The 16,090-nt window shown below is 34.1% G+C and overlaps 1 protein-coding gene across 1 annotated transcript in view; it reads right to left on the reverse strand.

Moving 5' to 3' along the window:
* The window catches only part of tyk2 (tyrosine kinase 2), a 75,060-nt gene that overhangs the window by 26,772 nt on the left and 32,198 nt on the right, over positions 1–16,090 (reverse strand). Inside the window, exons 3-10 of the mRNA XM_039772939.1 lie at positions 14,911–15,034; positions 11,238–11,391; positions 9,106–9,269; positions 7,810–8,194; positions 6,078–6,269; positions 1,747–1,904; positions 1,019–1,139; positions 518–698 (exon numbers count right to left, since the gene is read on the reverse strand). Coding sequence (XP_039628873.1) covers positions 518–698; positions 1,019–1,139; positions 1,747–1,904; positions 6,078–6,269; positions 7,810–8,194; positions 9,106–9,269; positions 11,238–11,391; positions 14,911–15,034 — 1,479 coding nt within the window. The remainder of the gene's footprint in view (positions 1–517; positions 699–1,018; positions 1,140–1,746; positions 1,905–6,077; positions 6,270–7,809; positions 8,195–9,105; positions 9,270–11,237; positions 11,392–14,910; positions 15,035–16,090) is intronic.

The following is a 16,090-nucleotide window of genomic DNA, read 5'->3' on the forward strand; positions in this document are numbered from 1 at the left end:
AAAAATTTAATTAAAAATTAAATTTTAATACACAAACAAGCAGGATCCCAACAACAGAATAAGAAACAGCAGATTTTTTTAAAAAAGAAATTTCTGGATTAAAGTGTTTAATAAACTAGAGACAAACAACAATGATATTTTAATTAGAAATTTCTTAGCCTTACTATTCTGAAGGAAGGGTACTGTCACAATCAACTGCCAATATTTATCCTTCTTTTAAAAAGGTTTTTACTTACCCCACTGTTTGTGAAGCTACAAAAAGATCTAATCTCAACATCCATAGATACTGTACATAACAAGTAAGTTTTAAGATATAAATTGAAATCCTGCATTCTTTTAAGACCCTAAACAAGCAAATAAACTAGCAAAGTACACAAAAAAATTAAACTTCTTTTATAATTCTAACTTAAAGTTTAAAGATTCTGATACTGTTAATACAGATGGTAAAGCTAAACACAGTAGAAAAATTAAAAATAAATAGATTTCCATAATGTATATTTATGTTATGTGGTCCTACCTCCAGATTTTGGCAAGCAGCACTTCTTAACAAAAAAACATTCACTTCCTGATTTAAGGACGCATGTCTTAAGGTTTTCTGTCAGCTCCTTTACACTGCTGAATTCTCGCTCCCAGCCCTCAAGTACAAACTTGCTTCCCTTTTGCTGTATTCGAAACTGTTTGTGGTGCTGGCCATTGTTCTGTAAAATAATATGAAGTTATATTATTTGCACTTTTATAAAGTAAAAGCAATTTATCTGTTTAAAAAAATGTGGTGGCAAACATTTTGTAAATCAAATGATTTCAGTTATTACCTGCTAAATAATTTTAAAGAAATGTAAAGTATACATCATGAACATTAATCAAAATAAAGCTGGCGCTAGAAATCCTCTTTAAAATACTTTACATGTTTAACAATTACCAAAATTTGTCCTAAAATAAAAATTTTATAAACATATTTATAAATAAAACCTGTTACATATTATCTGCATGATAAAGAAACCAGCAGTTTACACCTCACCTCAGGATATTTGTTTAAAACAGTCAGGATTAACCTATGGAAATCACGGGCACTCCAACGAACAACAAACAAACCAGGCTCTTTTTCTTCCCTTTTCAGTTTCTGAATGGCAAACTCCTCTCTGTGACAGGAAACGTAATTTTAAAAAACACACACTTTGAATCTGTAAAAGTTATCTTGCAGTATAGTGTAGGTGAAAGTGGAAAAAGGCAAATAAAATAAATAAGATCTCTTTAACTTTTTTCTCAGTAGACCAAAACTGTACATTTAATCAATTTGCAGGTTGTGTTCTTCTAATTCTTGTAAGAACATGGAAAGTGAGCCCATGATGACTGAGCGAATTGTTGTCAGGATCACCACAACAGTGTACATATTTTCAAGCTATACAGTGTGTCTCAAAGAGTTTATACCCATACCAAACTCGGACAGCCTGGAAATAAAAATTAGTGAGGTCTTACTTAATCCATTTACATGAGAAACCCCTCACATTGTACATAACATGAGAAGCAGACTTCTTCTGGATTATAAAAAGAGAAACAGCCAAGAGGTCTACCGGGTACATGGCTTTTGGAGGCTTCATGGAACAGATAATGACGTGTCACAAATTAACAGAATGCTATTTCCTGAAATAAATCAATTAACTAATTTGGTTATAAAAATTAAGCTATATAAAGAAAGACTTTAATTCACAACCTCAGTAATCACTAGTGTCAGACAGCACAACTCACTGAATAGGTCCGTGAATTCCATTTTCATTGCTTAGAACGATCCGAGGAGGAGCAACCTCATGGCACAGATAATGGTGAAAGTCTGCTGTAAGACGAAAATATCCATCAACCAGAGATACAAATGAGAGTGCCTCTTCATAATTCTTCAGACCTAGCTCCTGCAAAACAGTAATTTATATGATAGCTTAATGTAAAGTATGATACTTATTATCTGTCTGAGAAAAAAGCTGATAAACTTGCATTATGTAAATCTCCAAAAAGAAGAATCCTGCATGATACTGGTGGGGAGAAAAGCTTGTCCAAATTTCACTTTCAGCATAAACGCAGACCACACAAAATTATGGTCACTTTGCCTTTCCAAATTTGAAATGAAATGAATTATGATCGATTTTGAAGTGTGTACTGTACTGAATTCTTTTTTCTAAAATTGCAGCCATTTCTTAGTATACAGTTCTGGTTCTGTGATTCTTTTAAAAGCTAAGCTACAATAACAACAAGAGGGCTGTATGGGACGGATTATTTTAACCCCATTCCCTTCTATTTTTGACAGGTTTCACCCCATGTCTTCTAGACAAAAAACGTTTTGTTTTGTCAAGACCGCTGATGTCATGGAAATAACAGAGCCAGGTTCATATGGATTTAACCAGAAAATGTAGCTCTAAGAGTCAAACTATGCATGAATTAAAATAAAAATCCTAAATAATATCCACACTGTTAATGGTGATTTCATATTTAAGTCACTTGTTATTTCTGTGTTTCAACTAAATGTCAACAGCACCACATGTTAATGGTGATATATTTAAGTCATTTGTTATTTCTGCTTTTCAACTAAATGTTAGCAGCACCACATGTAAAATTATTTTGTTAATTTGTTTATTGTTTAATCACTTATCATTGTGAATGTGTATACTGACTATTAAGAAAATGGAAGCCTGTGCCTTTAATTGTGGAACCGCATGACTGGCAGTAAGGAACAGATAGTTATGTACTCAGTGGGAGACCTGATATAGCTGAGGAAAACACTTTTACAAAGTAACATTGTAGTATTTTGCTAAGCTACAATGATGGATTTATTTCAAGAACCATAATAACATCTCTAATCAAATAAACTAGATGTGGCACCCTTAAGCTCTGCTTTAGACAATAAGACAAAGGGTTAAAGAGAGGAACGAAATATGCATCAGTGATGCATATGGGGATTTTTGTTAATTTATGCATGTTTTATGTTTAGTAATGTGGAATTCTGATTGGGCCCTCTAACTGGTGTCTCTGAAAAATGCAGGAATTGTTTCATATTTACAGTAACTCAATGTGCAATGAGCACAGAAAGAACGATCATTTCTTTTTGGGGCTTAAAAAAAGAATTTTCTTGTTTTTAGACAATGGTCAAAACATGCGAATGGTTAATCTGCCATAAATGTATTCAAGAGCAGAATTAAAACTGGAGACCCAGACAAATCTAGATCAAAAGAAGATGCCTTTGATAAATAGTTGTTTGCTTTATCATTTGCTTGAGTGCTAGTCTCTTGCAGGGTCTTTCCTTTTTGTTAATAAAGTATGAATGTGTGTGCTACATCCTTTTTAAAATGCAATAGTGCTGACATCACATGCTTCACAGGTTTGTGCTACATTGTTCATCACAATGTACCACATCTGAAACCACAAAAGGGTGCTGCCCTTTAAAAACACATAGAATGATTATATATATATATATATATATATATATATATATATATATATATATATATATATATATATATATATATATATATATAGAGAGAGAGAGAGAGATAGTTTCTGATAAAATGTGGGGTGTGGTGAAGCATTTAAACTTGCACCTTTATGCCATGAAAAACTATTTAATAAGTGATTAGTTTGAGCACTGATGAGAAACAACAACCACTGGTAAAAATGGAGGTGCGCATTCAAGGAGTCTGGTAGATTTGAAACCTGTATAACTGTCAGAACAGCTAGGACTAATAAATTATTAATAACTGAAAACTTGTTCCTTCTGTTTGCTTAAAGTCAGCCAATATATTATACATATACGGGATGAGCATTCCTAATCTGACGAAATAGGAAGGATACACATGATCAAATAGAGAAGCTAAATGACAATAATAATTCATATCACTGAGCCATTATTAGAATTACATTAATGTGACAAACATATTAAACATCAAATGAGATGAATATGATGTACAGACTCAATTGTAAATCTCAAGTATTTGCACTGGAGAACTTTATAGTTTTTATCATCAGTTTATATTGGCTACCTGTTGTCACTTCTTAGGCCAACAGTTCAGGAATATCTTAATCAACCTTCATTTCATCATGTCTGCTGTGCTGGAAGTCACTAACCTACTGATGAGCGCTACATCAGCTTTAATAAGGTGTTGGTATACATGCAAAAATAAAAATGTGATTTGTAGCAGTGTTGGGTTTTCCTAATGCAATTAGAGCAGTTGACAGAACTTAAACTGCAATAGGGATGCCAAGAGAGAAGGAAGCGGCTTTGTTAACTGTAAACAGTGACATTCCATTATCACACAAGTCAACTGCGGTGTCATTATGAGTTTTTTGGCACATTCACTTAAACATAATTATAAGATGTTTGTGACTTATAACCTGCATAGAAATGTGCATACCCCAGGTTTTTTAAATTAGATTTTTTTTTTTTTTGCAAATGCATATTTTCATGCTCGAATCTAAGCAAAGGTTTATAAATGAAACCCATGGTGTGGCATTTTCCCAACAACATCTAGCTGCAGAGCTCCTCTTCATTGAGAAGGTTGTCACTTGCATTATACGTTAGTGATGTTGCACATATACCCAGTTACACACCAGCTGAATCGCAGAGCTACACAGATCTGCCCGTGGACCCTTTTCAATTTTCCACTTGTGGTATGTTTTTTTTTTTAATAACGGGTGCGGCACAGCACATTTAAACTACCATGCAGGTATTATCATTTAACTCCCCACCTGATCCCTCCTGTGCAGCATCTGTCCCTCGTCATGAAGGTCCTTCCCTTCTTTAATAGCCAATCGAGTGAGGGCATTTCATGGCTCTCACTGTTTCATGCCTAACCCCCACCAAATCATCGTTCAGGTTTCATAGCTTCCTAGCACTTTATGCTTCTCGGGAGATATATCAACTCATCACTAACCTTCTAGGAGTGTACATATAATTAATCCATGTTACTGCAGTAAACACTTTTTATGTGATTTGTTCAGAAATTAACATTAAGTATTATAAAGTTATTTGTGTTAATAAATTCACTTTTAATTTTGACCTTATATACTAAATATAATATGATTTATCAAGGGGTGAGTGGCTTAAACCTTTGGGCTTAGTGTTTGTCTTCTTAGTTGAAAACTAACCACAATAAAGTCATCTGGAAAAAGACCTTGTGAACTGTGCAACACTCTGGTTTCCCCAATTGTTTTGGGGTGTTACAAACTAAATGTATTCTCTGACAATGTTTCATGATGAATGACATCTTAGACCTAACTTGCTTGACTTCACTACTATTGAGTAGTAAAAATGTAAAAAAAAAAATTATCATAGCATTGAAGACAACAGCTGCATTCCTTCTTCCCCAGGAGCAACTGAAAATATCTATCATTGCAATAGGTTTAAAAATCACAGCTTTAAGTGCCTTTTCTAATGATGGAAAAACTATTATATGCTGCCTCCAACAACACTTAGACAGCTTTTAAAATGACAAATGTGTGCATTTGTATCTTCAAAGACTATTTTTAACAAACACTGCTTAGAAAAAGGCTTTAGCCGTAGAATCTGCTCCCAAACATGTCCTAAAAATAAGCCCTCTCTCAAAAATCACTGAAATCTCTTCTTTAAGACATTGCAGTTAACCGAATAAGAACTTAGGGCAAGAGTATTTTAGACATGACCATAATGAGGGGGATATAAATCAATTATCTCAGTGAGCAAACTTAAAATTTCAAAGATTTTTTGTTTAATCTGCAAGTTACAAGCATGCACATTAATGTCTGATCCTGATCTAAATCCTATAGTTTTTCTTAGACCTAAAACAATACTGAAAAGTTTTTACTATATTAGCTTGCCACTACAGGCTGTATAGAATAAATGAAAGGGAGAAAAAAAAGAAGAACCTAAAGTAACATTCAACTCAACAAGTAAGATTTGGTCAGACTGAAAAAAAGACAATAGCTATGAAGGACAGTAAGCAAGTTGCTTTAGTTTGAGGTTCATTTTCAAGATTATAAAGTCTCAGCTGCAAAGAATGACTTCAAGCTCAAAAACATCAAAAATAAATATATACTCAAATACAGCAACAGAAACTTACCATTGACTTATTGTCTGCACGGCTTACACTCACACTAGAGTGATTTATCACAATATGTGTAATTTCAGGAAAGTCACAGAAAAAGGACCATTTTTGGTCATGTGTGTGTGGCTGTTGAGGAAGTTTGCTTTTGTGTTTGCTTCTTTTATTTCTTCCAAAATAGATCCTGCTTCCACTGCCATTTTCTACAGGCTAAATAAGAAATATTAATTAACAGAACTGACATTCTCAGTTATTCCCTTTAAAGTAACCAAATTAAAAAAGATACAAAAGTATGAAGTGAATTTAATTGAAAAAATATTTACATCCAGATTCACAAGATAAAAAAAATTTTCAAAGTCAATATTGAGTTATGATTACCTATACATAAACTACATTTTCTTAATTCACTGGATCTGCTTTCTAAAACTACAAACAGGGATTTGATTTACTAAGAAATTCCTCAAATTAGCTTTGCAGTATATCAAAATGCTATAAAGAGCGAAAAAGCAACCCATTAATTCTAATGTCCCAACTGAACTGTTCTCATGAGAAGATAAGCATGTAAAAGTAAAATCATCCCCTTGTTCAAATGGGTATTTCTTGCTAGCCCCAAACAAAAAATATAATTACATAGTTTCTTCTTTAATACAGATGTTTAAAGTTGTAATTTAGGATAACTACATATATAGTGTGGCGGCACAGTGGTAGCGCTGCTGCCTCGCAGTAAGGAGACTTGGGTTCGCTTCCCAGGTCCTCCCTGCATGGAGTTTGCATGTTCTCCCCGTGTCTGCATGAGTTTCCTCCGAGTGCTCCGCTTTCCTCCCACAGTCCAAAGACATGCAGGTTAGGTGCACTGGCAATCCCTAGTGTGTGCTTGGTGTGTGGGTGTGCCCTGCCCGGGGTTTGTTCCTGCCTTGCGCTCTGTGCTGGCTGGGATTGGCTCCAACAGACCCCATGACCCTGTGTTAGGATACAGCAGGTTGGACAATGACTGACTGACATACATGGTGAATTCACCATAGTGTCAGTGCTCAGCTTACCATCTAAACAAATAAATAAGTCACATCAATGATGCACAAAGCAGATGCTAAAAATTACAGTGATACTATGTAAGACTGTGACTCAGAGATGTAAAATGTAAGGAACCTGATTTTCATTATACACATTTACTAAACTGTATCATATTTATAGATAATGGTAGCCTATATTGAGCAGTCATACAGACAGGTTTCTTTCCACTGGTAGTTTTACTGAAAGAATTATTTCAACTCTCTTTAAAAATGGAGTTAAAAATAAACAAATAATAATAATGAAAATAAATTTAGATATTGTCAATGTTATCTAAAAATGCTAAAATACCACAGTGGGCTGCACTGCTAGATCACACTTATAAAGAATAAGTGTTATATTTTTAGCCTGATCATAAACTGTATGGGAACTCTGTAGAATTCCAGTATGCTATGGTGTGAGAATTTAATTTTAGATTAATTGGTGGTTCTCAACTAATCCGATATCAAGGAGAACAAGTGTGTGCACAAGCATTTCCAATATACCATCCAGAGTTTGTTTCTGTCAATTTTAACATTTTTCTTTTGTGTGGTTTGGGGGTTTGTATGTACAACATGCATGAAGGTGTTAGAAAACATTCTGTTTTGACTTTTATAACAATGCTAGAGAGTGCAATAACATATTAAAAAAATATGTTTAATCCTCAAATAGATGGAGGCATAAACAAACAAAAACCACTAACCTCATGCTTTAATCGTCGCCACTTAATTCCTTCTGTCCCAGATACAAGTACTTCAAAGGTAGCAGCTTTACTTTGCACAGCAATGTACTCCGACTCTGACTGCCCAAAACCTCCATTCTGATTATAAAAATTAGCCCTCTCACCTTCAGACTGAAAATCTAAATCCAAAACCTTGAAAAGCTCTAAACCAAAGTTGGGAACTAAAGTTTCCAAAGTGGACAGATATTTATACATAATGTCCTGAGCACTTAACTTTCCAAGGCTGACAGTGTGCATATTGAAACCTTTAACAAAATTTTTGAAGACAGTTCTAATACGTAGTTTTGTTAAGTAGTTGTTTTGTTGAATCTGTTTGCAGAAGGATTTGGGGATGCAGCGCATAAAGCTGGATGAGATAAAACAGGAAAAGCAAGTGTTAGACTCTAGTGTAATTAAAATGCCTCATTTTTACATTACAAATTAGACTACAAGCATCACTTAAAAAACAAACATTATTAAATAATTGGACTATAAGTTGCTATGACAGCGCACAGAATAATTTATAACTGTGAAATACTATAGTTACATAAAAGTGTCATAAGAAGCAGACTCAGAAAAGCAGTTTTGATTTATGTTAGCATTATTTTGATCTAATTCAGCATGTATGAACTTAATAATGAAATTCAGTTAAATAAAGCCTGCGTCACCCAACAGATAACTTCTGGTTGGCCAATATTTCAGATTTAACTACTGCAGTGGCTGTATCTTAATGCTTCCGAGTGTGTCAAACTATAGGACTACGTATTGCAGAGGGTGACATGATTCACTCGCAACATTACCAAATCTTTTGTTGTGCCACGATGTTGCCTCATTTTTCAGCCAATCAAAGTGGAGTAGCAGTCATTTGCTTTTAACATAAGAGACTACTGCTGTAACTATCGACTAGTTACTATAAAACCAAACCAGTTTAATTTTTGTTATAGTTAGCTGCAGAGAAGTGTGACCCAATCTCTGGAGGTGTCACACTACACAACTGACAAAAACAGGCACATGCTGTATAATTGTCTACAACTCTGTGTAATTTTCTTAAGATTATGCAAATAAAGGCTATGTTTGAAACATTGGAAAGGTTGTGTGAAAACAGACTCAGCTAAATGATCTGGAAAAAAAAATCAAAATATACAAAATCATTATGGTAATCTATACAAATATTTCCCTTAGTAAATACTCAGAAGTACTGAAAGGAGTTATTAGTCACTTATACAATATGCAGTTATGGCAAGAGTTTGGCAGGTATGAGGTATGATGGCTTATCACCTTGTTTCTTTTGCCACTTCTTCTAAAGAGCGTCCAGACTGCACAGCAATGTGAGACAAGTGCAAAACTGCCATTCCCAAACTCTCATTTTTAAACTTGTTTACTTCTTGCTCATTCTGAAAGTCTTTGATTGATACTGCATCATCAGTAAAGTCACTCCTCCCCTAAAGTTGCAATAATAAAAAAAAAAAGTAAAACTTCGAGCCTTTTCCCTCTATCTTGTCATTTTACAAGAGATCCTACTTTCAAAACATATACACAGGGCCAGTGAAACATTTGCACCACACTACTCATAGAAGGATTTTTCTTTACTGTTACTATTTTTTAATATATGAAAATAAAAGATATTACAATTATGATATACCACATATGGAACTATGAATGAATGTTAGGCGCATGCCCTGATGGCACGTTGTTGCACCCGCCACACAATGAACCACCTGCATTGGGATCAGAGTGAAATGGCTATGCAGTGACTAAAAAGTGTTTTACAAATTTAAACTCTAGAATATTTTTGATTTGTCAAAGTCACCTAATTCTTTGATGACAGACTTACATACTATTGCCATTTTTCAACCAGTATCATGGAGGTAGCAACCTGGGATGCTTTTCCAATAGAATTCAAACTTATGCTGGGAACTTGTTAGCTTCATTTTCTTTACTCTCCAGTTCAGCTCATCTAAAACCATCTCTATAGAGCTTTATTTGGTAACTGTAAAAGCAAAGGCCTGTGATGCCCTATACTCATCATGTACTTTGCAAAGGTTCAACCATGGGGCATCTAGTAGTTGTACCAAAGATAAACCAGGATGAGTGAGGGAGGCATAGACTACATGGTACAAAAATAAAGAGCCCTTTATTAAAAACAGGTGTTATCAATAAATATCAAAATTTCAAAAGTTGAAGTTCAATCAGAGGAGAACCACACTAATAAATCCATCCATTCACAGTTCATGTGTGTAAGATTAAATGACAAGAAATTCTTCCTTGTCCAGGCTGACGGAACGAACATCAAGGACTTTTCAGAGTCAAAAATCAAAGTCCTCTCCTTTTCCCTAGGTTACTCAAGGCAACCAAAAATGACTTCCAAAAGAAAACTAACTCAAATTAAACTAATTCCCTAGCTCACCACATTATCCCCACTTCTCAGTCCTCTAGGGGATAATAAAGAGTAAGTACACCCACTCCTACCCTTCCTTAGGCTGCTTAGGAGTCCTGTGGTGGACCCCCAACTAGCAGGACACTCTGCTTAAAAACAAAGACATCTGTCTTCTCCCTTTATATATGCCCTCAGGATCCCTTGCTTCAGTCCTAATGGATGCCTCATCCAGCCCCATTCCACTTACCAAGCGTGCCTTCCCCATGGTTGTTCTACACAATAAAACCTAAAAAGAAGCTTTCAAAATCCACAATTTATAAAGTACTTTAATATTTACTATAATTCAGATTTGTGCCCAGAGCACAAAAAACTACAGAAGGAGCTTCTTCCTGAACAATCCTTCTACATATTGTATTTTTATTAAGGATTTTTATTTCTGATCTATGCACCACTACTGCAGAGGCAGATAAAGATGCTTGTAGTTCTCTGAATATTATTTTAGGATTATATTTTACTTCTTTTACTACCCTCATTGTAGCCTGAGGAGAAATTTTAAAAGGATATCCAACTCTTCACATGTTTGCTACTGTTCTAAAAGCTCTCCATGCGTAGAATTATGCCTTTGCAAATCAACCAAACCTGTCTTCGAGGCAAGTGGAGCACTCAAAAAAAGCTAATGAACTTGGGAATAACGTACTAAACAAACAGTTATACACAAAAATAAACTGAGCTAAATGTAGAAATTGAAATGTGCTTTGGGTGATAAAAAACATACTACAGAAATGTAAAAACTGCTTTAAATCCATTCACTTCCCTCTTTCTGGTATAACTACTGTATAATTATCTTTACTCAAATTAACAAAAAAGAATTAATATTGTGATTCACAATAACAAAGAATGTATTTATTATTTATGTAAATATAACAATTAAACTGAAGGTTCCTCTTTACTGAAATACTGATAACAGTGAATTAACTTAAAACACTGTTTACTGTCAATACACTACAATTCATTTAATACAAACAGCTCTTACCTGTGCAAATAAATACTCCAAGGATGGCTGATCCAAAAGTGAACTTCCCTGATCCAACTTGAGTTTATTTCCACTAGAATCATATTGTTTAGGAGCATATCTGTACACCGATGCTTCTTTCTCGCTCCCTCCATGCCAGTTGCGAAAATAAAATCTGATGAAGCAGTAAAAATAAATTTATATATATATAAAGTCTGACAATGTCTTTATACCTTTAGATTTACAACAATTATGAGAAAAAAATAATCACTGAATTGTTATCCTGTAACAGAAAAATACATTCTTAATGAACAAAAAGAAAAAAGCATAATGATCACAGAGAAAATTGAAAACAAAAGAAAAAGCTGTCACTTTGCATTTCTTTAATTATTTCAAAATAGTCTCACCATTTACTTTCTTTTCTTTAATTGAACAAAAAAATCCTTTTAAAATGAAACTATTCCACTCAATTTTAGAGATCTGTATTTAACTCCTGGGGGATACTGTTGGTAAATATTACAAAAATATTTTCTATATCCACAAAGCTTTGTCTCACATCCCACAAAAAATGTATTTTAGGTTAACTGGTGACTATAACTTGTTTCAGCATTAATAAGTTTGTGCTTGCATGTGTCCTGTCATGAAAAAGCACCTTATCTAAGGTTTTTTCTCTGACTTGAGCTCAATGATGCCAAGATATGTTCAGGCTTTCCAGAAAGTGTTTAAAAACAGATGGATGTTTTGGCTAGGAACACTCTTTTAGATAAAAGGTGATAAAGGTTCCAAAATAAAATATACTTTGATAAAATTGAAGGATAAAAGTTGAAACTGGGACAAATACAAAACCAATAGATGCCAAAATGAAGAAATGTTTACAGTGGCTGATAAGTATGATTTGCTGTTTTAAAATATAAGGTTTCCCCACTAAACACAGAATACAAAGTAGGAAATCTGATAGCACAATCTAAAGCTCAGAGAAGTAGCTAGCGGACCCCTTAATGTAATCCCCAAAGCTTTTAAGCTGTACTTGCATTACCACATCATCTAATTAATAATGAAGCATCCCTGACTATCTCACATGTTTCAACTGCAGAAAAGAAGCTGATGAGTAAGGATTACTTTAAAATGTCAGACATTAGGCATCAAGCAATGGATCTAAGCAACTCTAGTTTGAAGCCAATTAAAAAATAACCACTTTTATAAAATGTAGCATTTACTAATTGATCAGACTGATTGTGTTAAAATTCTGAACCATTTATTTGCCTTCCTTAAAAGATTATGAAAAGTCAGTAATTGTCTAATCCACTTAATCCAGAGGAGAGTCACGGGGGTGCTTGTGCCTATCTCAGCTAAAAAAGGGTGCAAGGCAGAAACAAACCCTGGACAGGGCTATTACACACACACACCAAACAAACACTAGGGCCAATTTAGGGCCGCCTATCCACCTTTACCTGCATGTCTTTGGACTGTGCTATAAAACTGGAGCACCCGGAGGAAACCCATGCAGACATGTGGGGAACATGCAAACTCCATGCAGGGAGGTCCCGGATGTGAAACCTGGTCTCTTTAGTGCAAAGCAGCAGCATTACCACTGCAACACCATGCCGCACAGCTTGTGAATGTAAATATTGTAAATCCACAAATCTTCACTACCCATATTTATGCGTTTACATACTGATGGTTTACATGTGGTTGGTAATCCAACATATACTGACCCACTTAAAACTGAAAAATTACTATTAAGCATGTTAGCTTTTCCAAGTATTTGTTATGGACTTATGAATTGCTTAACTGTTAATAGTGTAATCCAGCATAATAGCACACTCAGGCTTTACATAAACACTGTAGATATAGAGACATATAGATATATATATATATAAAAAAAATAGATAAATATATTATATATATATAGATAAATATATTATATATATATAGATAAATATATTATATATATAGATATATATATATATATATATATATATATATATATATATATATATATATAGATATATATATATATATATATATATATATAGATAGATAGAGTGGGTTAATAGTTTAAGAAAAAAATAGTAAATCAGATACTCAAGAACCAGATACATTTTGCTACTACTCTATTCAGTAAACATTGAAATCTGAACATTATATCAACATTTTATATACAGGTGGACATAGGGTTAAGGTGGTCTTGGCTTAAAGCAATTTATAATATATATATATATATATATATATATATATATATATATATATATATATATATACACACACACACATATACATATACTCACAAACTGTCCCTTGCAAAAGAATTTCAAAACTCTGAAGTGTAGCTAATACCAGGAAACACCTTAGGAAAATGTTAATGATCTACTGTGCAGTAATGTAGTTCAAAATAGTTATCTAAAGAAAGGTCCTATGCTATCAAATGACTGCTAACTGAAGACGAGTTGACCCAAAATAGTGAGGACATCAGCTGGGGGAAAATAAAAAAAAAAATAAAAAAGCTGGGGGTATGCACAAAACATAGGCCTTTTACTCAGCATCACTTTCCTGACAAGCTCTAAAAATGATGTAGGTGAAACTAGCACTGTAAAATTTTGGAAAAATATTCATTTCTGTTATTTCTGACCAATATAAACTCAGATTATTGTATGTTTATAACTTAGTTGTACTTGCATAAAAAAAGGATATATTTTACACACGTACTTTTCTTAAAGGAGCGATTAACCCACAAGACCTATTACTATGCATATGTCAAACAGCAGAACACAAAAATAAACAAAAATAAATATATCTTCTGTCATGAAATGTGTATGAATAATGACCCCACCACATTAATAATATTAAATGTTTTTGCTATATAAGCTGCACAGTGCGTAAAGCATTAAAGAGAGCCCAAAAAAAAGAACTTTTCAACAAGTCTCACCAAAGCACTGATTTTATAACATAAATTAGAGGAAAACTTTAATGTAGATTGAGGTCATAGGGTTTTTACCAAAAGTGGCAATGCTGACAACTTTGCAACAGACTAGATTACAAGCAAGGTACTAGTTTGATTCTTATGGAGACTTTTAAGTATGTCTATAGGGCAAAGTTTCCAGAAAAACCTTCGCTCGAGAAGTCATTCTATTCACAAAGCCACTTTTCCAAAGAAAACCCGCCCTTCCTAAAGAAGGTAAAGTGTGACTGTATGTTTTAAAGCTGGTATTCGGAAACTACAAGGGATGACAGGATAAATCTTTGTTTTGTCAGGTGGAGCATGAATGTAGCGAATATAATGGTAAGACAAAACAATTCACTTCTTTGTGGAATCTGGTAATTATCTACAGCCTCTCACACACCATACCATTCCTGAAATCGCATTATACAGAACAGGATCATGGGGAAATGCAATCTGTCCAAGTTCACAAAAGTTATAATGCAGGGACCAAGCCTAGACAAAATTCAAAGCAAAAGCAGGGCATACCCACTCACTCTTTGACCAATTAACAAAAGAGCCTGTGATCTTTACATGGGAGGAAACAAGATTGCTTAAATACCAAGATAGAAACAACCAGTCAGATATTAAAAAGGACGCTTAGTACTGTGAAAAGGCAGTGGTAACCACTGTGCAGCTATAGCAGTGAACTTCTACCATAAACAATAAAACATATTACCAAAACTGATGAAACCAGATAAAGCTAACGAAATATACCTCATTCGGTAATGCACTGTAAGGTTGAACTTCTTCTCCAACATAAATACATGGCTAGGGCTGAACCAGCATTTTTCTTCTGGATTATACAGTGCGAACAGACTGTGGCAAAGGGGTGAAATACCTAGGCAATTAAAGGTGAAAGTAAGAGAGAATTCAAATGTAATGGTTACCATGGCAAATATAGCCTTCAAACAAATGTCTTTTATAAGATCCTAAAATGAAAACAATTTATATTACTGGCATCACCCAAAGTATCAACCTATTAAAAAAAAAGTTACATATTGAAATGATACACCAATGTACTTAATTTAAAATTTAACACAAGTTCAGTTCAGTTTTTATTTTTTGTAGTCTCATGTTTTAAACAGGTTCTCTACTCTCTATCATGCCGTGTACGGAGAATAACAATAAAAATTATTTATATCTGTGCATTGACATAACATTTTACTAAATATAAATTTATATACAGTAAATATAATATTTAATATAAATATACAGGTTACCCCTTCACTTTCACAAGTGTTAGGGGTGGAAACTCCTGTGAAAATGGAAATTTGCAAATTATACTTGGACCTCCCTAACTCTGGATGGGGGTGTTACAGCAGAGTATTTTGTTGTTTACTTTACTAAGTGCTTTTAATATTTTCTTTTTGCTGTTTAGCAACATGGCAAGTGTTCAACGTCAAGCTGGAGTAAAAAAGGAGAAAAAGAAAATCGGGAGAAAGGTTTTTTTTTCCTTGTTCCTTATTTCACCTTATACAATTTCTTTTATTAGGAATTTGTTCGTTTTCACACACCCCTTAGGGTTGAGAGCGCAGGGTCAGCCATTATACAGCGCCCCCTGGAGCAATTACAGGTTAAGGGTCTTGCTCAAGGCCCCAGCAGAGTAGGATCTCTTTTAGCAGTAAGGGTGGTTCGAAACGGCAACCTTCCAGATACCCACGCAGATCTTTAGCCTCAGAACAACTGTGAAGGACAGCTAGAGCTCCATGCAGGTTTACAGTACAGGTAAGAAACTGCATAAGCACCAGCTCGGAGATGTGAACAACTAAGGAAGCAGTGAGGCCAGAAGGTGGCTTTTTTGTTTTTTAAATAACTTTTAATATTAACAATATATTATGCACTTACACTAACAAATAATATAAAATACTGTGATTTAAATATTAAGATTTTGTAG

This window comes from Polypterus senegalus, chromosome 12, assembly GCF_016835505.1.
Source record: "Polypterus senegalus isolate Bchr_013 chromosome 12, ASM1683550v1, whole genome shotgun sequence".
Lineage (NCBI taxonomy): Eukaryota > Metazoa > Chordata > Cladistia > Polypteriformes > Polypteridae > Polypterus > Polypterus senegalus.